The sequence below is a fragment of the Lactuca sativa genome, chromosome 4 (genome assembly GCF_002870075.4).
Source record: "Lactuca sativa cultivar Salinas chromosome 4, Lsat_Salinas_v11, whole genome shotgun sequence".
NCBI classification, from domain to species: domain Eukaryota; kingdom Viridiplantae; phylum Streptophyta; class Magnoliopsida; order Asterales; family Asteraceae; genus Lactuca; species Lactuca sativa.
The window spans coordinates 44,576,761-44,604,279 of NC_056626.2; the positions used below are offsets into that span (position 1 = coordinate 44,576,761).

The 27,519-nt window shown below is 32.4% G+C and overlaps 1 protein-coding gene and 4 long non-coding RNA genes across 10 annotated transcripts; 4 read left to right on the forward strand and 1 right to left on the reverse strand.

The window, feature by feature from the left end:
* The first annotated feature begins 1,933 nt into the window (after window positions 1-1,933).
* Window positions 1,934-5,006, forward strand: LOC111914682 (uncharacterized). Of its 6 annotated transcripts, none has more exons than XR_002857889.2 (6): window positions 1,934-2,340; window positions 2,417-2,620; window positions 2,734-3,021; window positions 3,400-3,662; window positions 4,261-4,318; window positions 4,448-5,006. It is a non-coding gene; the product is annotated as an uncharacterized LOC111914682 (long non-coding RNA). The 6 variants fall into 6 exon arrangements; XR_002857891.2 differs by having other exon boundaries at window positions 3,400-3,526; XR_002857888.2 differs by having other exon boundaries at window positions 3,400-4,318.
* A 1,968-nt stretch (window positions 5,007-6,974) lies between these two features.
* Window positions 6,975-8,159, forward strand: LOC111914592 (uncharacterized). The gene is made up of 3 exons (XR_002857858.3): window positions 6,975-7,399; window positions 7,527-7,630; window positions 7,724-8,159. It is a non-coding gene; the product is annotated as an uncharacterized LOC111914592 (long non-coding RNA).
* Window positions 8,160-15,568: 7,409 nt separating this feature from the next.
* On the reverse strand, window positions 15,569-16,473 carry LOC122197624 (uncharacterized). The gene is made up of 2 exons (XR_006191229.1): window positions 16,123-16,473; window positions 15,569-16,022 (listed from the first exon to the last, which is right to left on the reverse strand). It is a non-coding gene; the product is annotated as an uncharacterized LOC122197624 (long non-coding RNA).
* A 3,114-nt stretch (window positions 16,474-19,587) lies between these two features.
* LOC128133416 (uncharacterized) lies at window positions 19,588-23,830 on the forward strand. Its single transcript, XM_052770838.1, has 7 exons — window positions 19,588-19,612; window positions 19,802-19,963; window positions 20,097-20,354; window positions 20,451-20,625; window positions 21,008-21,936; window positions 22,051-23,130; window positions 23,397-23,830. Exons 1-7 carry the CDS (start codon window positions 19,588-19,590, stop codon window positions 23,828-23,830), a joined length of 3,063 nt encoding a protein of 1,020 aa, XP_052626798.1.
* Window positions 23,831-26,479: 2,649 nt separating this feature from the next.
* On the forward strand, window positions 26,480-26,903 carry LOC128133814 (uncharacterized). Its single transcript, XR_008232112.1, has 3 exons — window positions 26,480-26,573; window positions 26,667-26,737; window positions 26,834-26,903. It is a non-coding gene; the product is annotated as an uncharacterized LOC128133814 (long non-coding RNA).
* Window positions 26,904-27,519: the final 616 nt, after the last annotated feature.

A 27,519-nucleotide genomic window follows, 5' to 3' on the forward strand; every position in this document is an offset into this window, starting at 1 on the left:
GGAAGGCTTAGTAGATATACTAGTTATCCTAGTTCACATCATTGGCAAGCTGTGAGCAGAGTATTCAAGTACTTGAAAGGGACCATGAATAACCTTCTGTTTTGGAAGGTTATTCAGATGCCAGCTAGATTAACAACTTAGAGGATCACTCCTCTACAAGTGGTTAGGTGTTTCTTCTTGGAGGAGGTGCCATTTCTTGGGCATTTATGAAACAAACTTGTATTACTAACCCATACAACATCTCATCAACAAAAGGAAAACATACACACACGCCATTAAATACACACACAGCCACCACATGGTGGCAGGCGGTGGTTGGAGATGGCAGCCACCACCTCACGGTGGTGGTGGTGGGTTCTCTTTTGGTTCCCGGTCAAGAAAACATACACCAACACATGAACAATGACACAACACACACATACACGTGACACACACACACACACACACCAGAAGCACCCAACAGCCTTCCACAGAGTGGTGGACATCGACCGGAGCAATGGGAGAAAGAGTTGTACGAACGGCCGCAGCGACAGTAATTGTTTGGGAAGGCTGAGGCTTAATAGAAAAGAAGCGGATGAGGGTGAGTCGCGGTTTCGTCTTACCAAAAACGGATGCAACAACCAACAACTTCCGATCGTTCACAACTTCTTTCTTCGAACTAGACGACTTCTCCCGATAGCTCTCGTCGCCGACAACAGGAGCAGCGGTGGTGGCGGTTCGGCGCAGCAGGGATTGGATGGTGGCGACGACCGGACTACTCGGAAGTAAGGTGGCTGCTATAGTATAAGTTTAGGGTTAGGGTTTCCATTGGTGATGTTCCATTAAAACGGGAAGGGAAGGGGACCGGGTTCAAGTCCCGTGTCTCATTCAAACAAAATATCATATTTACACTTCTAGTCCCTCCCTGCTAGATTTATTTCAACTTAGGTTCAAAGTTATAAAACAACCCCCTGCTCTCCAAAAATCTTTTCATTACAAGTCCAGATGTTACAAAGAAATCTCCATTTCCATAAATTACAATATTTAACTCCTTATGGCTAACATTGATAAATTATCACAAATTTAGGGCTAAAATAAAATAAAATATAAAATACATTTTCGGATTTTGGGGCTTATTATTTATATATATATATATATATATATATATATATATATATATATATATATATATTAAAGATATGATTCTTAGCAACAGTAAACCTGTTGTTTTTTTGACATATTTGGTCCATTTATTTCCTCTATTTCACAATTGGTCCAGCTCTTTATTAATATTACAATTTCCTCAGTGAACCTAAGGGTGTTCGTTTGGATGGATCGGTTTAATCCGATCCGATCAAGTGAATCCAAATTAATTACGGTTTTCAAAACGTAGATCCAAATAGTCCAAACTAAATTCAAATCCGATCTAATCCAACCAAATTATAATTCGGTTGGATCGGTTTTTTACAATTCGGTTTTCAAGAATCAAGACATTTGAATAGATATACAACTTTAGTATTAACTTACTCTATAATATAAACTAAAAAATATTGTATAATTAGTTGTGAATTAAAACTTATAAGTAACTATCAAGAAAAATATATTATAGTTTACTACTTTATAGAAATTTTTTTTTTATAAGAAGTACATATTAAAGTTATTATAATAGATGAAAAAATTTAATATACTAAAAGAATAATTTAGTAAATTTATAAATTATTAAAGATATATATTAAAAAGAACAAAATAATAAATTGAAATTCGGTTTTTTTGGACTATTCAGTTTTTATTTTATAAACCAAAACCAATCCGAAATCCAAAATAATAATTCGGTTTTGTTATAAACCAATCCAAAAATCCGAATATCCGAACCAAATAGTCCAATCCGAATTTTCCAATTTTCCAATTCGGTTTTATCAAAATAGTCAACGTCAACCCACCGCCTAGACAGATCCCTCCACCGCTTAATACACGACGCTTCTTCTCTACTTTTCTTCTTCATCTCCGGCTTTATAGATTCGGGGTTGTCACCGCCAAAGCTTCCGGTTCACGCCTTCCACATCTATCGTTGTTCCTTTTTAAAGAAACAGACGATGCTTTCTTGACTGCCTCCTCTACCTGTGTAATGTTAGAACCGACGATCCCATCGTCGATGAAGTCAATCTCGCAAATCAAGCTTTTCTCATTGTTAATCAGCACCTGCTCCACCGCGTGTGCACAATCTCTGGTACCCATCGATGCAGACGACACCATCTCTTTACCTCCACCGCCTCACATGGCTTTCGATTGTAGATTATTTATGAAGACACACAGGGCGAAAATCGATTCCCTGGGAGTTGTTGATGCGCCTCCGGTATACAGGTAAGCCCTATTTTTTCGTTTTCGGAGTTGATCCAAAATCATAGGTTCATTGGCTTGGTTCTTTTTTTTTTTTCAGCTTCTGGATCTGGAAACGAAATCGCATTCATTTCCAGATTTTATATGTGTTTTCATTTCTAAATTCGATTTATTAGAGAAACAATTTTTGGTGACTCTTCAACATGAAGCAAACCTATTGAAATGTTACATACCTGGTTGAAAACCATTGGAGGATACTACCAGTGGTGCCCAATACAGTCATAAATTCGATTTATTAGAGAAGGTTAGTAATCATCATAATCTATTCAAACGATGCACTCCAAGTGTTTGTGAAAATGCCAATATCAGTATTTTGTTATTGATACATCTCTTTCTCATGTGGCTGTGTTTGTTTAGGTTGATGACAAAAAACTAATGAAGATGGAAGGCTTAATTGTTGTCAAATACATTGTAAGAGGGAAGAAAACTTTAACTAATTTTCGCTCCCCCTTATGCTCCGATAACATCATTTTTCTCTCCTGTAGTCGAACCATAACTACATATATGTGATTGAGATGATTTTAGGGCAAATCAAACCTTAAATTTTTGTTGCGTCCAAACACAATGGGTTGCTTCTTCAACATCAGACCTGCACAGAGTGGTCTTTACCGGCTTCCTTCTCACTGTCTATGCTTTTTGATTTAGGTTAGTCTATTTGGTTTGCTGACAATTATCTGTCTTCTCTCTACCTCTATATAAGTTTACAAGGACATGTCTTAATGCAGATGTATTGTAGCTATTTTTGGGACAAAACGCATCAGCTTTGTCTCTAAACCTTGAATTCAAGGAATTCCTTATTACTATGAGGAATCCACAAATTCTTTTATAATTCATGACTAATTATTTGATTTTTTTTTTTACATAACAAAGTTCTTATGCTCATATTTTACTGTTGCATATGTATAATATAAGGAAATTGCTTATGTAATGGATTTTGTTATATTTTATTGTGTAATTTTAAGATTTCCTAATCTGAGTATTAGTTATTAGTTAAAATTCCTTTTGATGTTTGATTAATATTAGGTCTTGAATTGCGCCTCAACTGCCCACTTATCGCCTATGAATTCATCCTCAACCTAATGAGATTTACATCCTTTCTGTTCGTGGTGGATTTAGACCTCTCAGAGAACAAACCTGGCTTCTTAAAAAGGTAAATTTTTCTTCATTTATGGTTGAAATGTCTGGAATATTGATGTAGGATGAAATTTTTCGTGTTCCTCAATGCCAACAGTATTGTGTAGGCAATTTTAAAAGTTGGGATCCTATGATAACCACCCTTCTGGATTGTAAGTTTCACCATGGTTTTAGATTTTTTGCGGCTAATTTTCCATTTGTTCATTCTTTTGGTAGATTTTACTAAAAGTTCTTTATAGGCTTGTAGTTGTTGGATATTGTTTACATTGAAATTGCAAATCGATTTTCAGCCCTGTTTCCTTTTTTCCAGTTGATTCCTGTTTAGATAAATGATGTATGGAGAGTATATGAGAAAATGATGGCATAGTTCGGGAAAACTAGAATTTATATTTTTTTATTATAATCTTATTTTGGTTTTAATGAGATTGCATTTTGGTTCATGATATAATCAAATCTTTAAAGCCATCACTTACAGTAGTTCTTGCTATGTATCTTATGTGTCTCAAGAATATGTTTTTGGTGAAGTTATCTTCATTTATTGGTAAAGGTTTTTTTTCCCCAATGATTGTTTTATGGACATATGATGTTTAAAAAAATAACTGAGAGAATGATGGCATATTTGGGAATTAGTAGGAAAAAATTAAACGAGGGTAAATTTGTAAAAAGCTATGACTTACATCAATAGAATTTATTTAGGCTAAATAGAACTCGAGTTGCCGGTTCCTTTTGATAAGTTCACTCTATTTGCAGAAAGTATGCAATCCCATTTGCCAAATCCTTTCAGCAATAAACGAAACTATGTTATAAGGTAATTAATTACTTTTTTTCATTAATTACCATTTTAATGTTGCTTATATCTTGCAAAAGTTATGATGTAGTATTTCGAGTGGATGCAGTGCATATGGATTTTACTAAACTGATGAACTTTTTTTTTTAGTGTAAGCTGATTTGTGCATTGGTTAGGACAGAAAATTGAAGAATTTGGAGTTACATTATGCATAGCTAAAGCGGGTAATATGGTAGTGTTTGGTATATTGGAATCAAGGAAGAAATGGAATGGTTCATTCCATTGGATCCATTCTTCAGCAAGTTACGCCAGTGTAACATGGCCAACTTTAACCTAAATATAATATATCTTTATCTTTAAGTTAATATGTTTTTTGTATGTTATATACGAATTTAAAATTCTAGTAGCTTGAAAGCGGAGCTGAATATAGTATTTCAGTGAGCATGACCTTCAAGCAAACGAGCTTTTGCTTTGTATGCAGTCACTTGGTATTAGGAGAGAAAGAATGAGACAACCTTCAAAGGAATTCAGATGTTATTGAGATACTTAAAAGACATTTTACTTTCTTTGAGTCTTTCATTTTTTTGTATTAAAATTGCATTGTATGCATTTGCTATGTACGTCACATCCAACCCATGCAAAGCATGGGCACCTACACTAGTTGTTATTATTATTATTATTATTATTATTATTATTATTATTATTATTATTATTTATTTATTTTTAACAGCATGTTATAGTTATAAATTTTGAATTTGTGGATCTCAATTCGGTCAATAGTTTTGATTTTGTTTTGGGTATTTGAATTATCCGATATTTTTGAGCAATAGTAATGTTTTGTATTTTCTTTAAACAACTTATAATGAAATAACTTTTCAAACTTTTCAGACTTATTAATTTAAACGCTCAAGTATTAACATCAGTACATCACGGTCCTCAATATCCATATTGGTTTAATGGAGAATAAATAACGCTTATTAAGCCAAACCACCAAAAATAAAATTGTCCACAAACACAACACTAAACACCCTTGCCATAATACCAAAGCTCAAGAGTAACTATGATCCTAGGAGTATTTCTAATTCCTTAGCAAACAATGACCATAGGAGTTGATAGATTTGACAAGGATGTGAAGGAGGAATGTTATAATGGAGTGCAATTACACTCTTCTTACTGACAAAACCATGTAAAAAAATATGAATATGTTTATTCATGAGCATAGAAGTACCTCCATTAGGGAGGAGGGAGTCATTCCCTCCCAACCCATTCAACCCACTGTCACATCAGATTTTTTATTTTCTCTTTCTTCTATCTTTTCCAACTCACAACACATGAAACCCTATCTTTCACAACCCACTCAAGGAATTGAATGATATGTAAAAAATTTGAGAGTAAAAACACTACAAATAAATAAATTGTCTATTCTATTTTTATAAAGACACTATATCTTTGTTTTATAAAGTTAAAACAAAAAAAAATACAAAAAGGTACAAAAAAAGGCAGTAAACATGAATTAATGTGGTCAAGGTGAAAAGTTGAATTCAAACAAATAAAATAAGTTGATTGTGGTTCATTAAATAAATGAATTAATTATCCATGTCTCTTGTCTCTATTGCGTTTTGCATAAATGTTATTGCGTTGTAATTTTCATATGCATGCATTGTCAGTGGGTTCATCAACCCGAATCAAACCAAAAAAGACATGAAACCGCTAAACCCATGGTGCTCGATTTCGTTTCCCGACGGTACCTCCGGTACTGCCCCATCCCATTGACGAAACCGCATATGACTCCGTGCTGCCTTAAAAGCAACCATTTTAAGGCTTATGAGTTATCATTTTAACAGTAAAAAATATCCATTAAAATTTGGTTAAATGTACATTGCTATATCACCCAAAAACAACAATTTTAAACCTTAAAAAGTTCCAAAAATAATGCTAAAAAATCTGCATCGAGTATTGTTGAAATCGTAATCCCGATATTCAATTTTCATAAATAAAATGAACTCTACTTTAGAACCAAGATTCCAAGATTTCACCCAACCATCTTTGTCCTTTATATGAAAAAGTAGAAAGTTTACAAATATTGTAATTGATAATGAGATTGTTACCACTTCTTATTTGGATCGATGTAGATGAAAAAAATGATTAGAAGCAACTTGATCTTGATTTCCTTTTGACTTCGGTCAAACATCTTCAAATCCAAAACCCAATTTTAATCGCCCAAGTTACATGAATCCAGTAAGAGCTCCATCATCACCAAAAAAAAAAAAAGCATTTCACCAAACACCTTATATGCACTGTAAATAAGCTTCAAGAAATTATAACAAAAATAAAAATTGAAGTAAAATATGATTCCCTTGTATTAGGTAATTAACATATTCTTTATAATCTAGCTTATCATAAATATAGAATAAAATATCACTAACAATGTATGCACTTCATCTACAAGCTGCTCCAATCTCCATGCGTGAGAAACAAAATGTAGAGTCAAATAAAAATCTATCCATTATAACATCATACTTTTTGTCTTTCTACTTTTAGTTATTTTGTTATTAAAATCTTAGCCACATTGAAGTTAATTACCAATTTGCCCTTCCTGAACGGTCAATGATATTCTATTTTTCTAGCATACCCTATCTATGATTCCCTTGTATTAAGCTCAAACTACCCATGGATTTCAACATATAAAAGATGCATGTCTTTCTGGTTGATAACATATCAAACTCACATCAAGGGTGACCTTTGAGTCCTTATCATGGCACCATGGTTTGCACAAACCGTCCACTCCACCACCACCAGCACTCAATCCTTCCATCATTACGGATGTCAACCCTTCGTAACTTTCATTGCCTCAATTTCTCACCCCTTTTCACTTTAATCCATCTTCAAGCGATCTGTTCATCACTTCATTTGCATATATGCTGAAGCCATGTGTTGATTTTTTTCTTCATCTTTTTTTTTTCTGAAATTGGGGCTTAACAAATTACAAGGCTAACCACATAGTTTATTGCTAATTTGATTTGGATGCTAAGAATCAACTAGAGACTACTGAGCTGAACTTTTTTGTTGAATTTCTGGGCTTAAGGTGTTCAAAATCAGATGGTACGTTTTATTAAATGTTGCAAAGTTTTCCCACCAGGTGTTTGTTAAAAGTCCTTATTTAACTTTTCAAAGTTTACGTGTGCTTTCATCTAACTGAAACTGGGATGGGACTTGGTTTCTCTAACAGATGATGGCAGAGGATGACGAAAGCTTTCAAGAACGCATTTGATGAAAACATCGTTGTATAAAGCTTCCATTAGCCCGTTAGCCTGAGACGGAAGATGAAAACGAGTATTGATTGACTTTTTTCACGTTCCTGATACATAATTTCGTTCTCTTTTCCTTTTCTTTTTGATGAATCTTTAATTAGTTGTAGTTTTACAGTGAATCATCTTCTGAAATAACCAAGCACCAACAACCTAAACTACTTTGTGGAGAACGGGGGAGCGTAAGGGTGGTGAGAGAAGGAGGTGAAATTCGAGATATAGGTGTTGAAATTGGGGAAGCTAGAATTCAAAATTGAACGTAGAAAGCAAATGGCCGATATAAGGGGAAGAGATAGACGACGACTGGTCGTTGTGGTCCGACATCGTTGCTGTTGAAAATCATTTGGAGAAGGATGAAGATGATAAAAAGTAGGGTGGCAAGACCATGCCAAATAAATTAGTTGGGTTGAGTTTTTTAAACCGTCATCCCAAACAGGTCGTATAATAGTTTTTCAAAAATAAAGGTTGACTTGTGAATCCGTTTATAGTTTTAATAAAAGAAATTATTTTATTTTTAAATGTATTTATGCATTAAGTATTAATATTTAATAAATATTATATAATAATACCATTGATTTATAGTCCATTTGACTGTTTTGACATTTTGACTCGTGGTGAATGACCTAAGATCGTAAGTCGTAACATGTATGACTAAGTTTATAACCATTTTGCCAATTTGTCCTAAATAATAATCTCAAAATCAAATTGCGTATGAGCATATCTCCCTCTTCCAAACTTCCAGTCTTTCGGTCTCCCACAGTCCCACTCTCCCCTCTGTTACTCTGTGATCGAAATCAGGTATCGAAATGGTGTTGGAGAATTGACTTTCTTTTTTGGGAGAAAAAATGGGAATTGTGGTTATTACTTTAGCACTTGAATTATCTATATTTATATTAATGTTTAGTTTAAATATGTTTCTATAAATGTTTTGAACTTTCATTTGTATGTTTAAGACTTAAGTGTCTAAAATTCGGATATGTTTGCATCAACTATCAAGAATTTATTCATGTTTAATTGTCAATTTATTTATAGAATCTGACCCACGAACCCAAATCAGATCCACGAACCTGCCAACCTGTGAACCCGTATAAATAAATGGGTTGGCGGGTCATATATGAGTTTATGTTCCAAACCCGTCAACCCATGACCTGTATATTTAAATGGGTTGTGTTTGGGTTGACATATTTTGACCCGCCAACCCGCGACACGTCAACCCGAACACGACACGATTGTCAGACCTAATAAAAGAGTAACTTGATAAATTGGGATAGTGTTTCGGGGGCTAAAATCTCAATCCCTATACTAAAAATTCTCTTTTATATTATATATTACATTATAATGTTCCAACCTACATTATACCAAACATTACATATACGATTAGATTTTAGGGTAATACTAAATATAGTATTGAATAAAGAACAAGATACTTAAAATATTTTTTAGTGTTAGATATAGTGTAACGGTTGGAGGAATTTAGTGTTTACATTATCTTTTACATTATAATTATAGGTATAGTGTAAAAAAATATTGTTAAAGGTTGGAGATGATCTAAGATTCATATATTAATGGATCAAGATCTAAGGTTCATAAAAAATCTTATTGTCGATTGAAGAACATCACCAAGAGGATTGTTCTAGATGTGTTTTGGAGGCTCAAAAGGGCTTTTGCGATGGTTGAGTTTATGATGGTGGAAGTGGATTATACGGTACCAAAGAGTGATTGATGATATTCCTGCCATTCAAAGCACCACCGTAATTTCTTTCTGGAGTAGTATTACCTAGAACTAATAGTTGGAATACTTTAGTGGTCGTGGAAGATAGAGAAGATGAGTCTAGGACGGTTGCGATGTATCAAAATTTACTAGTGGAAAAGGCACACCAGGGGAAACGGTGGTCGACGTATGTTTCCTACATATCAATCTTATCTCCATTAATATGAAAATGAAGATCTGTCTGTGCTAATGCTATATAACCTGTATTCCCTCCTCTTGACGGATTCAATTGGCGCCAACCTTTAAGGAATATCCATGATTCTTTCATATTTTAAGTGAAAAATTAAGGAGATGGCCATTTGAATTAGTCTTCATGTTGAATGTTGTTCTTATCTATTTGTGTTGACCATATAAGATTTCAATGCATAAATTCATTGTATAAATCGCATTATGGTCTTGTATGACTTAATTTTCAGCGTTTAACCAAATATGTTTTATAAGGGGTGTGTGTGTGTGTATATATATATATATACACACACACACACACACACCCCTTATATTTTGGGAGATCACTTTCCTTTGAGCTTCGACTGAATGTACACATCACATTTTCTTTTCTTATTTCATTTCATTCTTTTCAATAAGTTTGTAAAAATTTTCAAATCCTTAGTTTGAGTTTGGAATCGCACACATGTTTAACCAAATCCCTAAAACTAGGGCTCTGATACTAACTTGTAATGCCCTGATTTTTACAATATATTTTGTTTAACTTTTAATTAAGATAAAATTCCATTTTCATACGCCAAAACATTAAATCATTTGTTCCAAAAGACAAAATCCTAAAATCAGAGTTTGATAAATGAACATAGAATCACAAAGTAAAAAAAGTTGTTGATGAGTATGTACCATCACGTCTTCTCCTTCCCTTGATAATCTAAAGTACCTGAAACATTTAATCCATAATTGTAATTTAAAGCTTACTGATTTCCCCAAAATACCATAAACATTACAGTACATGCAAGTATACAAAAGTTGGCCTTTAGCATAAAGTTGGTTCGCCTTAACTACCTTCACCATAAAGTTATTCTTATCCTGGCCTTCAACATTAAGTTAGTCCACCTAAGTATCTTGGCCTTCAGCACAAAGTTGGACCGCCTCAGCTCACTACAAGATATGTCGGCATATATACTATAGATAAACAAACTACTCAGCACCACATGCATCTGACTAACTGGTCTACTAGCTTAACAACATACCACAACATAACCACAATCTATGATTATAGTGAGAAAACTCACTTGAATCAACAAGGTGAAAGATCAACACTCAACATCTCGCCAAGACAGCTACACGATCATACTAACTCGACAGTGGTCAAACCTCAGTCTTGTACTCAACTTTCAGTTTAAGTAAAGGTCAAATTGGTCAAAAAGTCAATGGTCAACAAAAGTCAACAGTCCACAAAATTACATTATTATTCACTTGGCAACGAATTAGTCAAGACATACCCAAAATCACGCTATGACACCCTGGTCTTCATGCCGTGAAACCTGACTTAACAGCCTTACTCATTTAGTCTTTTATCATTTAAGAAAGAAGTCCCAAACTTCATATATGAATCTATCAGGGGACTTAATGATTAAATTTTCCAAGTTTATCCATTTAGACAACTTAATAAACCAAGATTTACAACCCTAAGTCTAAAATCCACTCAAAAGGTCATCTCTAGTGCATAGGCTCAACGCATGCCCATGAAAGCCCTTTTTCTTCATCATCATAGGTCCAAAAGCTAAATAATGCCCCAAGAGGCTTTGAAGTTCATCAAACATCAAGAGCACAAGGGTTTTGGGACCAAAATGACCATAAAAACTTTGATCTAAAGAGTACAAGCATAAAGGTAGAGACTTTATACCTCTCTAAGGTCCAAAAGATGAATTGAATGGAGAAACTTGGTTGGGAAACTCCTTCTTCATGCACCAAAGACACCAAAAGGGGTTGGTTAACGACAATGCACATTTTTCAATGAGTGGATGATGATGAATGAGGAAAAACGTAGGGGTTAGTGCCTTTAAATAGGGTCCCAAGGCCGAGAATTAGAGTTTCACTCATTAGCTAAGTCACACCATGAACTTTAGATGAGAAATATGTGGTTGAGATTGAATCACAAGATCTTTATTTTTATTTTTTCAGAATCTCAATGGAACCTACATATACACCATTGGCGAGTCTATGTGTATAGAAGGTGGGTCACTTGACTCACTGTTTTTCCCATCTTTTATAAGAGATTATAAATAATTATAAATTGTAACTCATCTTAAAAACTTGGAGTGAACCACCTTAATGTTTTTGACAACAAAATATATATAAATTAAAATTTCAAAAGCTCACATTTTATGTTTTAATAGGCACCGAAGTCATTTAAGGTATAATCCAATAAAAAAAATATTCCAATACAAGTTAAAGATAATAAGATAAATACAAGAAAAAAGAAAAAAACAAACAATAAAAAAAATTTGTTCTCAACACGTCGTTCTTCTCCTGCTTCAAGGTATACGTTGATACCGTGATACACAATTACACAAATCGGAAATTACTCGCCGTACGTCGGCCCTGACCCCACAACTAATATCAAGATACAAGACCTCAATGAATACAATTATAAATACTTGAAATTTCTTTTTTGGTTATACAACCCGACCCGAACTTGTAACTAGTATTTTTTTTACCATTTTTTCGGTTTCACTTAAATAGTGAACCACATAATTTTACGTTCTAGACTCGCCACTGGTATATATACACACACACAAACATTAGTCATTTACCCACATAAAGCAGTGGCGGCGAATAATTTCATTTCCCTGAATGGTTTCAGAACATTCTATTTAAAGGGCTGCATAGTTTGATTTTGTGAGTTGTTTCCTTTTTTATGGATAACAAATAGCTTATGCATTGTATACGGTGAGTGGGGGTTTGTTTCATCTCGATGATATATTTGATTAAAAATATAAATACATAGTTGTTTTGGGTTGAATAAATTTGGCTTCAAAATATAAGTACGTTGATGTATCTGAGTAAAATAAAAGTAAAATATTGGTTTTGGTTAAAAATAAAAGCCTGTCGTTGTTTTGCGCAAAGCAACGACAACAAATAGTTTCATTTCATAATTAGTTCAATTCAAAAACATGTCATATTTCAAGGAACACATGATAGTTGCATATTACTATGAGTCGGTTTTGCTAAAATGAATAGTTATTTCTCATCCGGTACAAAGGAAATGAGTCTTCTCGTTGTGTTGTGATTTCATTGATTTGTCAAGGGTATCTTAACATTTTAACTTATATGATAACCATATCGGCGAGGTCGTAAATAGATAGATCAACGAGATCTAAATGAATGTTGGACGGACCAAACCTTGCTTTAGAAGCATTATGATATTCATTTGGAAGTTGATAAATAGATACATCGTTTTACCATGTGTGAAAATGGTATTTGAATGGCCAAAAGGTTTTAACTAAATATCAAATACTTACCAATTTATCATATATAATTAATAAATAAAGGTTCTATAGTTTTGTATTTATATACTTAAGAGTCAATGTTTTTAGGTTAAGCTTTTAATTTTAAATTTATGACAGACAATAATATATAGTAGCAAATTTAAGAATATAGTTTTTAAATCCCTTAGAAAAACTAAGATGTAACCTAATATTATTTATAGTTTAAAAGATATATAATAATAATATATTATAATTTGAGGACAATAATTGTTAATTATAAAAGTTTGTTATTAATTGAAATTAGAACTTATAAATACTAATCTAATAGTATAAAATTTAAAGTCCAAACCTAAGAATCATGCAAAGTTAGAAAAACATAAAAATCCTCTATTTCACTTGAGTTAACCGTCCACAGTCCATAAAAGAAAAAAGGTGATCCACCAACCCAACTATCTAAATATATTATAATTTGAAAAAAGCACATCTTTAACATTGTATTCAAACAAAATTTTTACAAATACAACTATAGTATATCATTCCAACATATACATCGGTAGCCATATATCCGCACAACGCATAATTGAAACTATTAATTTCCAACAAACACAAACGATTATAACCCACAAAAATTGTCGCTGAAGGTTGTTTTAGTAAATAAAAAAACATTTAAAAAACCACTTTCCATGTCTAGCTAAAGAATCAGATCTTTAAAGGTTGTGATTGTCCTTTGAGATAGGCCTGTCAAAAAAACCTGAAACCCGTTCTACCCACCCGATCCGTTCCGAATTCGGATAGAATGGGTCGGGTAGAACGGGTAACGGGTATGAACATTCGGGTAGTAGGTTAACCCGATAATAATATAGGTCGGGTTTTAGGTATGAATATTTATTTTCGGGTATACCCGAATACCCGAATTTGTTTTTTAAATAATATCAAATATACAATGCAGTCATGTACGCACACTTCAAATAAAACAAAACCATTTGTTTCCAAGTTATTAACGACGGCTCGACAGTCGATGCAAACTTGCAAAGGGAATACGACGCTAAAGCTGAAGTCCTGAACCGTCATCACAATTCTCAGTTTCTCACTATCGCACGGAATGAAATTAAAAAAGTACATAACATATTATAATGATTTGTATTATTATTATATATGTACTTGTTAATTGTATGGAGCATTTTCCTACCCGATTCATTATTAAACAAACCAACATGTAAAAATAAAAAAAAATTATCAATAAGTGTCATTTAAGAAAGTTTTGGGTATACCCGATAATTACCCGACCCAACCTCAAACCCGAATACCCGAAACCCGAAAACCCGAATTACAATATAGGTCGGGTATCGGGTATTATTTTCTTAAGGGAATACCCGTTCTACCCGAAACCTGAAAATTTTACCCGTTCGACACCCCTACTTTGAAATGACTTTGATTCCTGCAAGTTTGAGACATCCTATTTGTTAAATTCATCATTTTGCAAATCTTGATCATAAAAACAGGACCTGATTTGATGAGTTTGATAGAATCATGTATGTTTTGTTAGTTCTGTCCTAGGCATATCCTTAAAACTTGAACTCAACAACCTAAATCTACAAAGCGTACATTTTTTAAGCCTAAAAATATAAATTACATTCTTCAAAATCGAACCTATACCGAACAACTAGAAAACAACTTGAAATCGATCTAATCAAGAAGTAACATTGACCAAGTAACATTATCAAATTTATAGAGCCTAGATACCTCGCATTCTTCGTTCTTCGGGAGAAAAACTATGGACTCTTTTATTCCTTCTATGAAGTTTAATGAAAATACCATATGTTGATGCAATACATTAATTTTTTTGTAGTCCCCTGTCAAATAAAGAATAAACAGAAAGTGAAAGCATCCACTTGCAACAAAAAGATACACACATCAGGCCCAAATAAATAAGTTGAGCAAAAGAAATTAAGAAAAAGCATTATCGGTGATTGTGGATACACACATCAGGCCCAAATAAATAAGTTGAGCAAAAGAAATTAAGAAAAAGCATTATCGGTGATTGTGGATTTAGTGACATACATGGTCTATTGCATGCCTTCTCTGAATAATAAAAAGCTTCTTTATATGTGTCAACATGCTCATTATGTGTATAAATTAGTTTATGGAAACTTGAAGTATCACATAATCATTAAAATAGAGAGAAAAAGGAAGATAATTATGTAAAAATGCTAACATTTATTCTTAAATTACAACCCCAATTATATTGAGCATTGCATCACCCATTTATTCGACTTCCTCTAGTTCAAAAGCTGATATGTTCCAAAAACATATTACCATCAATCGGAACAACAACTAAATTAGAATGTCTATACCTAAAAAAATATATCCATACAAATACTCACAGAAAGATATATATATATATATATATATATATATATATATATATATATATATATATATATATATATATATATATATATATATATATATATATATATATATATATATATATATAGGGCTAATGTCATAAAAGCCCCCAAATTTTCAAGAAATGTTTGGTTATGTCCTAACTCCATTTTTGTGTCCACAAAAACCACACATTTGGGCAAAAATTATCATAATTGCCCTCTTTTCCAATTTTGCCCTTTTATGGCATTAGGGATGTTTGGTTCTTCCCGGAAAAATGACCACCACTTCTGGTGTTACTATGATGACCGCTTTTCATCCAAAGATTAGTTCTTTCCTTTCTTATAATCATTGATGAGGCAACAGGAAAACCAAACAAATAAATAGATTTAATCACATAAAACTCACAATTTAACATCTGTTGTTATTTTTCTTCCAGTTGTGGTGAAGCAAAGTTTTCTTTGGGTTACTAAAAACAAATAACAAAGATAGATAGATGATTTCTATGAAGCAATTTTGTAATGTAAAAAAACAACAAATCTGACAAAAAAAGATGTAAAACCCCACAAAGATAATCTGCATCTGAAATCGACTTGAGGTGATCATCTGAAATAGAATTTATGCCATAATCTGAAATCAATTTGAGTAAGAACACGAGAATCGTCGGTCAGTGTTGTGAAATCAAAATGCACCATTGAAACTCAAAACCAGATTCATTGATGGCTTTGTAGGTGTGGGACAGAACTCATTTCTGTTATCGTTTCTTCCCCCTTATTGTATGCTCGTATCCTTCTCATTCTCACCAAGTCTCACCACCACCTCTGGTCGTATCAGATATTCAGGATATTCAAGACTATAGATCAGCAAAATCAAAGCGATCCTTCATATAAACCAAGATGAAAACGAAATTGTTTTGAAAACCTGTAAATTCTAATGCGGACCATGGATCTGGGGTTGAAGTGGACGACAATGGCGGCGACGTCTCTGGTGGTTATTGAATGACCCGATCACGTTTCTAGAGGTTGAACAGATATTGGCGGTAGCACGGGGGGTTTGACAGTAACGGTGGCCGCTGGTGGCCGGCTGCCGGAATAGGAGAGAGAAGAGATATCAACGATGAAGAAAAGGGGGAAAAGGATGCATTTCTCATGTGTAATTTACCAGAGAAGAAAACGGTGAGGGTGCAGTGGGCTGAGAAAACCAAACACAAGACCCTAATCCTAGAACCAAACATCCCCCTGATGTCATAGAAGGGTAAAATCGAAAAAGAGAGCAATCATGACAATTTTTATGTAAATGTGCGGTTTTTGTAGACACAAAAATGAACTTAGGACATTAGGACATAACCGAACATTTTTTGAAAATTTGAGGGTTTTTATGATATATATATATATATATATATATATATATATATATATATATATATATATATATCATAATTCTAATAAATAAGTAGAACTCTGTCACGTGTCACTCTCTAAGAACCCCCAAAATCGAGTTTTCCCGCTCATTTATTCATCTATATTTACATAAATACCATTGAATCCAAATTGAATCAAAGTTCAAACTGATGCAATAAATCCGGAAATTTTAGCTGTCAACTGCATTCAAAATATTCAAGCATTAATTTTAAATGAATAAAGATTATGGAAATAATTTGAAAAAATATGTTAATCAATAATCAGATTCGAAATTCATGATTAAATTTGAAAGTTTGTTTATATTGATTGCAAATTAAATATATTGCAATCATTAAATCCCTAAAAATCTGCAGTATTTTTTTCAGCAAACGTAAATATCATTTATACGGTTATTTTGTATATACCATTCTGCTCCATAACAATTCTGCTCCATAGAAACCACAACAAACGTATTCTTCTTCATTCTTTGTGATTCTGCAACGCTTCAAGAATTAAATATCAGGTTAGTGTATTCAAAAATCAGAATTACAAATATTTCTATTCCCTTCATGTTCTTATTTATCGGTATCTATCACGTTCTCATTGTATGATTTCTATTATTCTTCTTCTTTTTTGTAATTCTTCTTAATCGTCTACTTCTTCTACCTTTTCAGTTTAAAAGACGAAAAACTAATGAACATTACAAGTTCATTTTCTTTAAAAAAAATTAAAAATAGTCTTTTTCAGATGTACACAGTAACTTTTGTTTTGATGGTATGAAATTTTAAAATTTGTTTGTATTTATCTAAATACAATCTCAAAAAAATATTGAATTTAAAAATTTATGAGTATATTAAGTCAGTCGTTATTGTCATGTGTTGATTTTTAATTTTTCTGTTTTACTCATTGTTATGTTATCTGTTAGTGTTAGTATGTTGCAGGGGCATTTTCGGTATAATTGTCGTTTTCATGTTTATTTTATATTTGTGTTCCATCTTATTATATAAACTTTTATTCAATCTAAAACATTATTTCATATGAATTATTTGGTTTTGTTTGTATTCCATTTTATTATAAAATGAATTATTGAATCTAAAAATTTATGAGTATATTAAGTCAGTTGTTATTGTCATGTGTTGATTTTTAATTTTTCTGTTTTACTTATTGGTTAGGATGTTCTGTACATTCTAAAAGGTTGCTAATTTTCCTTACAATTCTATAATGATTAAATTTCTTGCAGAAAATGGAAATAGGAAATAAGGTTTACCTAAATAACATTGACCAGATAGATGAAAAATCGCATATCAAGGTTCGGGTGCTTAAAATTTGGAACTTTGTAACCTCTTCATGTTTTGCTATGTTTAAAAGTGGAAGATGTAAGTTAAGTTTTAAAATGTAGTGACCATTTATGTAATCTAGATACAAGATTTGAATAATTACATTTAATAGAAACCAACTTCTATGTGTTGTGTTCTTATTGTCTATTATTTATAATATTTATGTTGATTATTTTAAACATGGAACATTTATGTCTATTATTTAGAATAACTATTATTTTTCTCACGATAAATATGTTATTTTTAATAAATAATCAATAACCAATTGTAAACAAAATTTATATCTTTGATTCTCTTCAATTAATTCATACATTTTTGTAATGGTTGCAGCATATTTACTTATCTTCTATAAATAACCTATATTCAATTTACTATTTCCTAATATTCTATACTCCATTTTTAGATGAAATTCGAATATTAAACTAATTTTTAGTTGTAATCTTTTAAATTCCAAAAAATCAAGAACAAAATTTTATCTAACAAAGATCCAACAACAATAAAATCATAAAATCGTAATCTTTTTCCAATATATATATAACTTTACCTCAAAACGTGAAATCCAAAATTTTGAAACTCCTCATTCGTCTTCTTAATGTTCAATTGCTTCTGCGATTTTTTTTCATTAAGCTTACATCAAACTGCTTCATTAAAGTTCTAATCCTCATTCCAGTTCTACCTGCAAGATTTCCATATCCATATGTCAGGTTAGTATTATGAGTTTAGATCACTTTGTTTTCTCTATGAATTTATGGTTGAAATTTACAACAATAATCAATATGCTGGAATAGATGTTTTTCTAATTGTAAAAAAATAAGCGGGAATAGATGTTTAAGATCAATAAGCAATTTATAATCATCACGATTTTCGTGTATCACACAATTTTACCTTCATTGATTCCATGGAGATCTAGGGTTTTAACCCCTGATATCATCCGAACCCACGATTGGTTGAAATTGGGGAAACAGCAGATGTAAATCGAATAAACCCTAGGTTGGAAATGAGGATGATGAGTCATGATGGTCATCAGGGAAATAATTGATTGTGGCACAGCAAGAAGGAGAGTCTACCTTCAGATCGTATTTTTCAATCCTGACGGAGACCAAATCGGACGATTACACGGTATCGTAGATCTCCATGATTTTCTAGGTTCCCTTTCATGCGTTGTTGATTGCGATCGATTTAGGGGGAATCGAGGACAGTCATTGACTGCTAATCTTCGACGACCGTCTATGGAAGATTGGAGTCGTTGTAAACAAACATCTAGACTTCTTTTGATGGAGTTATTTCTGCAACTACAACACAAGCTTCCGCTTCAAATCTTATTTTCGGACCCATATCTACAATCCGACTCATGTTAACTTTAATATTTTTATTTAAAGTCTCTTTTACACAATATAAACAAATATATAATTTCTATTTTATACTATTTAATATTTTAAAAATCTTCAATTGACTAATTTGTTTAAAATATATTATAAAAGAGTAAATTAATATTTGCAAATTTTGTTACACATTTTAATAAACAAATTAATAAAGGTAACTTTTTAAATACATTTACTTTATTATCATTATTTATTTAATTCTAACTAACTTCAATTGTATTATATAAACATATTATGTACATAATTTCACATTTCATATCCTAACCTATGTCTTCTTATGCAGAAAACAACAGTAAGATGTACCACATGCAGGCCAGAGAGAAAAGAAGACAAAGAAAAATATATTTGGAAAATAAAAGATCGAAGAAAATAAAAACAACATCGAACGTTCCAAGTACATCATTACAGTATTTGTTCAAAAATACTGTTATATTGTTCTATACATATATTTACAAGTTTTATAATTTATTTCTATTTGCAGATCAATCAATCAATATTGTTCGTCAAACTCAAAATGTTAATACATTTACAACACCTCCAAAGCATAACACAACCATACAATACTGCCATTCCTTTACAGATGTTAGAACTCCATTTTCTAACATTACAAATGTTATAAATCCGTTATCTAACAATAGAAATGGTAATTATTTATGGTTTTTAAAATATACTATTATCCATTATGTATATAATCGGGATGTATATATATATATATATATATATATATATATATTTAATTATTTATTTATTTAATATATAAATTTTTTTTTGGTCAGATATCATTAGTTTCGATAAATATACCACTTCCAAGTTAGCAAACAAAAGACAGTACCATGTACTTTCAAATGAAATGACATCAAAAAATGCATCCACAGTAACAACTTCTTCATCATCAATCAAGTTAAATCCAGGATGTCATAAATTAAAAACGAAGACAAGACATTTATCCCCTATCCCATTGATTGATCTGACAGAAGATGTAGAAAATATACATCAAGTGAACAATGAAAATCTTATAGTTGGTATCTCAAATGGTAATCAAAAAATAATATCCATTTTACATTTCAAATACTATGTTGTATATAATTATAAAATTCATTGATATTTTATTCAATGCTTTTATTTTACAGAATATTTGGATCATGGTGATCAAGTTGTTGTATGTCAAACATGTCGTGCAAAATTATGGAGAAATGAATCCATTAGAGGTAAAGAAAAGGGAAACACGGATTATTCATTATGTTGTGGTTACGACAAAGTTCAACTTCCAGATTTAAAGAATGCACCCCCGACTTATGAAAGAAGGTTCCGAAATATGGACTCAAAAAGCAAACATTTCATGAAAAACATTCGACGTTACAATTCAATGTTTTCTTTCACGTCGATGGGTGGTAAAATTGATTCTTCAATCAATAGAGAATCAATAGAGGAAACGCTCCATACATTTTCAGATTGGGTGGTCAAAATTATCATAGTATTGGAAGTCTTTTGCCAGCAAAAGGATCGGAACCAAAATTCTCTTAGTTATACATTTATGACACTGACAACGAAATTACAAATAGACAAAGATGTTTTCGGTATTTTCTCAAACTTCTTATTCATAATTTAGTATTATTATTAATATATATATATATATATATATATATATATATATTACTAATATTATTTATAAATATATTTGTTTTAGTGGTCAAAAGGATCAATCAACATCAACTGATAGTGATATTATTGAAGATATTAAGGTGATGTTGGATTCAAATAATGTGTTGGTTAGATCTTATAGGATGGTAAAAGATACTTTTCAGAAAAATCCAGAAGTTGATATGAAATTACGACTTATCGGGAGAAGGGAGCAAGATGGAAGAACATATAACCTACCGACTGCTTCTGAGGTTGCTGCTTTAATAATTGGTGACATTTCGGATTCAATCGAGAAGAGGGATATCGTCGTTCAAACAAAAAATGGTTGTCTACAACGTATCAGTGAATTGCATCCTTCGTATCTTCCTCTCCAATATCCATTGCTATTTCCATATGGGGATGATGGTTATAGTGTTGACATTCTTCATAGAGGTGTGTCATTTACGAACAACAGCAAGCGTGCAAAATGTACAATGAGAGAATATTTCGCTTATAGGATTCAAGACAGAGATCATTCGTTTTCTCTCATACTTAATTCAAGAAGGTTGTTTCAACAATTTCTGGTAGATGCCTACACTATGATGGAAACGGAGAGAATGTACTACATACATAGGCAACAACATGTTCTTAGATGTGATTCTTATGAAAATTTACGTAACCAAAAAGCTCAAGGAACGACTGATATCTCGAATGTTGGCCAACGTGTCATATTACCTTCATCCTTTACCGGAGGTGCACGTTATATGCTGCAAAACTATTTGGATGCCATGTCACTATGCAAATGGTTTGGATATCCTGATTTCTTCATAACCTTTACGTGTAATCCCAAATGGCCTGAGATTAAAAGGTTTCTTAAGGATACTTCACTTCAACCAGAAGACATGCCTGATATACTATGTAGGTTGTTCAAGATCAAGCTTGATGCATTCATTAAAGACTTAAGGGATAATCAAATTTTCAGCAAAGTTCAAGCATGTAATTAAAACAATATTTTTAAATTTTTTATAAAACATTGATCTTATTATTATATTTTAAATATGTTTTAATATCTAATCACATTTTACTTTTTTTTGGCAAATTCTTTTACAGATGTTTATACAATTGAATTCCAAAAAAGAGGTTTGCCGCATAGTCATATATGTCTATTCATGCATTCTGACAACAAGCTACCAACTGTTGAACTTATCGATCCGATAATTTCAGCAGAGATACCAGACAGAATCGAAGATCCTGAATTGTATTCACTTGTAAATGAGTTTATGGTTCATGGTCCATGTGGAGCTGAAAATATGAATTGTTCATGCATGGTGGATAAAAAGTGCTCTAAAAACTTTCCAAAAAAATTCAGTAATCATTCGTCTGTAGATCAGAATGGTTTTCCGTTATATAGGCAAAGAAACGATGGTCATTTTGTAGAAAAATCAGGTGTAAGGTTGGATAATAGAAATGTTGTTCCATACAACAAATATCTATTGAAAAGATATCAGACACATATTAATATTGAATGGTGCAATCAGGGATCTTCTATAAAGTATTTGTTTAAATACATAAATAAGGGTCCTGATAGAGCTACAGTTGCTGTTGTACCAACCAACAATGAATGTGAAAATAATGATGTGGTCGATGAAATAGCTGAATATTACGATTGTAGATATTTATCAGCATGTGAAGCATCATGGCGAATTTTTACATATGATGTTCATTGCAGATATCCTTCTGTTGTCAGACTGCCTTTTCATCTTCCTAATCAACAACAGATTGTATATGGTGAAGACGATGATATTGATGATGTTCTTGACAAACCTTCTGTTGCGGCTTCAAAGTTCACAACTTGGATGAAATGTAATGCAATCGACAGTGAAGCACGAAAACTCACATATGTTGAATTCCCTACAAAGTTTGTTTGGATATTAAATGGTCGGTTTTGGAAGCGAAGGAAAGTAGGAAAAGCCATCGGTAGAATTCATTCTGTTTCACCTAAACTAGGTGAGGCATATTTCTTAAGGATTCTTTTAAATAAAGCAAAAGGACCAACATCATTTGATGATATTCGCACGGTAAATGGTCAAACACATTCTTCTTTTAGAGATGCTTGTTATGCACTCGGGCTATTAGATGATGACAAGGAATACATTGATGCAATTAAAGAAGCAAGTCATTCTGGATCTGGTTTTTATCTACGCTTTTTATTTGCTACATTGTTGATGTGTAATAGTATGTCAAAACCAAAGGTCGTTTGGGAAAATACATGAGAATATTTGGCAGATGGAATTCTATATAGACAACGACAAAGATTTAAGTCTGCAGGTATAACATTTTTTCTTATTTTTTTTAAATTAATTTATTTTTATTATTCAACAACCATTAAATCATTATTAATAAAATTATTAAATATCGACGACAAATTTTATTAATTATTTAATATTTTCGTGCAGAATTGTCACTCGGAGTAGATGAACTTAAGAACTTAACTTTGTTCGAAATACAACAAATTTTACTTCGAAACAACTCTACACTCAAAAACTTCAAAAACATGCCATACCCAGATGTTGAATCCGTTTCTTCTTCAAACAATCAGCTTATCACCGAGGAGCTAGATTACGATGTTCCCGTGATAAAGAATGAATATGATCGTATGTTTCTTGCATTAACAAATGAGCAACGTAATATTTTCCTAAACATCATGAGTGCTATTCAAGAAAATAAAGGAGGTGTCTTCTTTGTTTACGGTTATGGTGGAACGGGTAAAACTTTTTTATGGAAAACAATATCTGCAACAATTAGATCTGAAGGAAATATTGTATTAAATGTTGCTTCAAGCAGTATTGCTTCCTTATTATTGCCTGGTGGTAGAACAACACACTCTTGATTTATAATTCCATTTGAGCTTACAGAGGATTCTTTTTGTAACATAAATCACTACTAGAAAAAAGGCCTTTTACGACGCGCAAAATACGACGCTCATTGATCTATGTTACGCAAAGGAGAGTGACATTAGAAAAATGTCATCTCTTCAAAAAATTTAAGGATAGAAGACACGCATTATTGCGCGCCCTTAAATTAGTGTCAAAAAAAAAACACGGAGGGCACCTATAATAAAATGCGCGTCGTCTAAGGATGTCGCTTTATATTTTTTTATGGAACGCGCGTTCCATCCTTTAATAGTGGGGGAAAGGGGGAAATGAAATTCTGAAAAAATTAAAAACCCCGCCATGCTCTCCTCTACCTTCTTTCAATCGTTCTTCTCTCTCTCTCTCTCTCTCTCAATCAAATACCAAAAATCGACTATTGTTGGAACTAGGGTTCCGGTTCTTAGTGAAATCGAAGGTTTTTTGGTCACTAGGCCATGAAATTGATCAAAGGGGTACAGTTTTTGGAACCATGACTATTGTTGGAACTAGGGTTTCAGTTCAAAAACCCTTCATCTACTTCCCTCGATCTTCAGTTCCTCAAGTACTTTCTCAGCCTCTCAATCAATAGAAGAGCTGTATCACAACTACAAATTTAGAGTGATTTCCATATCAAGTAGAACAATAGCTCCATTAAAGTCAAGGTCTCGAAACTCCATGGTCAATCACCATCAACATTCTACTTCTTTATTTGTTCCAGAGGTTTGTCTTCCTTTATTACGAGTTTTATAACCTTTTTAATCAAACTCGATTAGCCCTCGATACCTAATGTTATCTTTTGCGTTGTTGCTTCTGCTCTGTTCTTCTTGAAACCTCCCCACACTCTCATGTCGAAACATAATTTATGATATCGAGTTGGAAATCAGTAGAAATGGCTATGAAGGTCGGTTGGGTTGGACGATTCTCTAGAGGACGAGAGAGATTTGGACATGGCAGATCGTAGGGCTACAGAGATTGAGCTTGATACCATGGAGGGTTTTGCGTCAAGGGAAAAGCTCCACCATCATCTCAACGACCAAGGTTGGTTAGGGTTTCTGTTTTTTTTTTTCTGTTTTATTTCCATTCCTTCACCATCACCAATGTTACTTTGTGCTTCATCTGATGTACGATTACCTTCTCCTTGTTATGGTGGCAATACTCCTATGGGTTGCTCTGATTCTCCATGGGATAATTTTGCCCCTTCTCTTGTTCTAATTAGGGCAATAATGAGAGTATGATGTTAGAGATGGAGTACAACTCTGAGAGTATAAAGGTTGTTGCAATACATCTTTGCATTAATTATTCCATTAGACTCTCTGTATTGATGTCCTCAAAGTAGGGAGCTTAGACATACTCTCAAGTGTCAACATTAAAACAACAGATTGAATTCTTCATTTAATGTAGAAAAATTTGAAAGTTGTAATAAAACTTTATAATGATGTAATAAGGTAACATTAGTATTATAGCTACAACAAAGTCTACAGTTGGTTTGGAATTTAAAAATGATTAGGTTTCATCTCAGGAATCATGGAGCTTAACTTTATTTCAGGAATCATGTACATCCATCTTGGGTCAAATCTGAATTACTAAGCTATAAACAGGTTTCCACATCAATGGTACAACACATGCTTGATTACGTTTTGGAAAATTCAAGTCCATTAACTGGTACCCCACATGGAAAAAAAGAAAAAGAAAGTAAAAACCCATTTGAAACCTGATGACGCCGGCCATACCTGATGCAGCAAGCTCACATTTTTAAGCACATTACTTGACATTTTGTTACTAAAGAGCGACATAGACAACATGTCTGATCTTAAATTCTTGGATATCTCTGATTTTGTTCTTCTCACTCAACTTAGTAAAGAAATGACATCCCCACAGAGTTGCTAACTATTCCAGCAATACGGTCACATCTGTGATCTGTTACTGTAGAGTTGCTAATTATTTAAGCTAATCACATTTTTTTGAACTTTAAACTGTTAAATCTTTATATAAAAAATGTTACAGATATGAATCTTAATAGTTTAATAAGGAATTGGGATATCAAGTTGAGGATGCAATCTGAAGTGGGTTCTTCTACAAGGGGTTATTTTGAACAACATTCATAAATAATTCTTATGGAATTTAATAATAAGTAAATTTATATAAAGCCATGAAGAAATTAGCAAAAAAAGTGTTAAAGTAAACATTGCAGTATGGATTGAAACTATTAAGTTATTGATTTTTGTTCAAAATCTTACAAAATATAATGTTAAAAATGTTTATGAAGTCCTCAAGCCTCTATTGCAGGTGTGTCAATATAGTGAAATTTTACACTTTATAATTTCACATAATTATGAGCCATAAAGAAAATAGAAGGTCCTGGTACATTTTATTTATTTATTTTTGAAACAGGGGGAGGGAAATGAAAAGATCCCTACAGATGTTCAATCTTCTTCTTCTTCTTTTTCACCATCTAGACACCATGAAAGGAAAGTTCTTTTTGTGTGTTTTCATGACTATTACCTTTTCTTACTTAATTAACATATGTAGGTGTGGGGGTGTTATTGGAAAATACGTTGCAGGGGAACTGAAGCCACCTTCTCTTGGTAAGTGGAAAAGTTTTTTATGTGATTATATATGTTGCAGATCAACCGAGTTGAATTTATTCACTGTAAATCATTTCTACATAGGGATATAAAGCCAGACAACTTCCTTATGAGTTTAGGGAGGCGTGCTAATCAGGTTTCATTCCATAATTTGTTCCATATTTCATTGTACATTTTGTTTTTTTTTATAGTTTTATACATAAAACATATATAAACCTACATGTTACAGGTCTATGCTATTGATTTCGGGCTAGCCAAGAAATATAGAGACTCTTCAACTCATCGGCACATTCCATATAGGTGAGTGAATTTTTTTTTTAAACTTTCATCAGCAATCTTTTATTCATAAAAAAGTGAACCCTAATCAATCTAAATTTTATATCTTATAAATTGCAGAGAGAACAAGAATTTGACAGGGACAGCTAGATATGCAAGCATGAACCCAAGCCTGATGGAACATAAGAGGTCAGTTTAATGTGAACTTATTGTATGTTTTCTAGTTGTTGGGAAATGGGAATAATGATTGATGTAAAAACTGCAAATAATAACTAATCTTAGATGGGATGTCATATAGGTTTTGAATCTGAAGTAGAATAAGAAAATCACCATCTGAATCTATTTGTTTATGTTGTAATCATAAAACTTTTTTCAGGAAGTTGGCAAATTGAGAAAAAGAGAATGCATCATCTGTACTTTAAGGTATGGTGAAAATATTTAGAGAAGTTGCCATTTATCTTGATTGTCTTTGAATTTCAAACTTTGATGAGAATAGGGAATTTATACTTGTGGTGACTACTTTATTTTGATTGTTATAATTAAAGTATTAAAGAGGAAGTCGAGTAGTATAAGGTGGTGTTTGGATGAGCGTTTTACGACTTTTGTGTTATAATTAAAGTATTAAGGAGCTGTTTGGATGATTGTTATAATTAAAGCATCAATACAATCCAAAAATCACCAAGATTTGCATCCTTGTGTTTTCATAGTTTTATCACTTCTCGTGCTACTCCTTGTAACGACAAATGCCAATCAATTGGCAGCAATGGGAACATGTATATGAAAGCATTAATATTAGAATGGTCCAG

Excerpts from the sequence above, each read along its gene's own strand:
- LOC128133416 (XM_052770838.1), top strand. The coding sequence starts at position 19,588 with ATGTCTTCTTATGCAGAAAACAACA. Across the intron at positions 20,355-20,450 it reads TATAGTTGGTATCTCAAATG|AATATTTGGATCATGGTGAT; the intron begins GTAATCAAAAAA and ends TTTATTTTACAG. Across the intron at positions 20,626-21,007 it reads CCCCCGACTTATGAAAGAAG|TGGTCAAAAGGATCAATCAA; the intron begins GTTCCGAAATAT and ends TATTTGTTTTAG.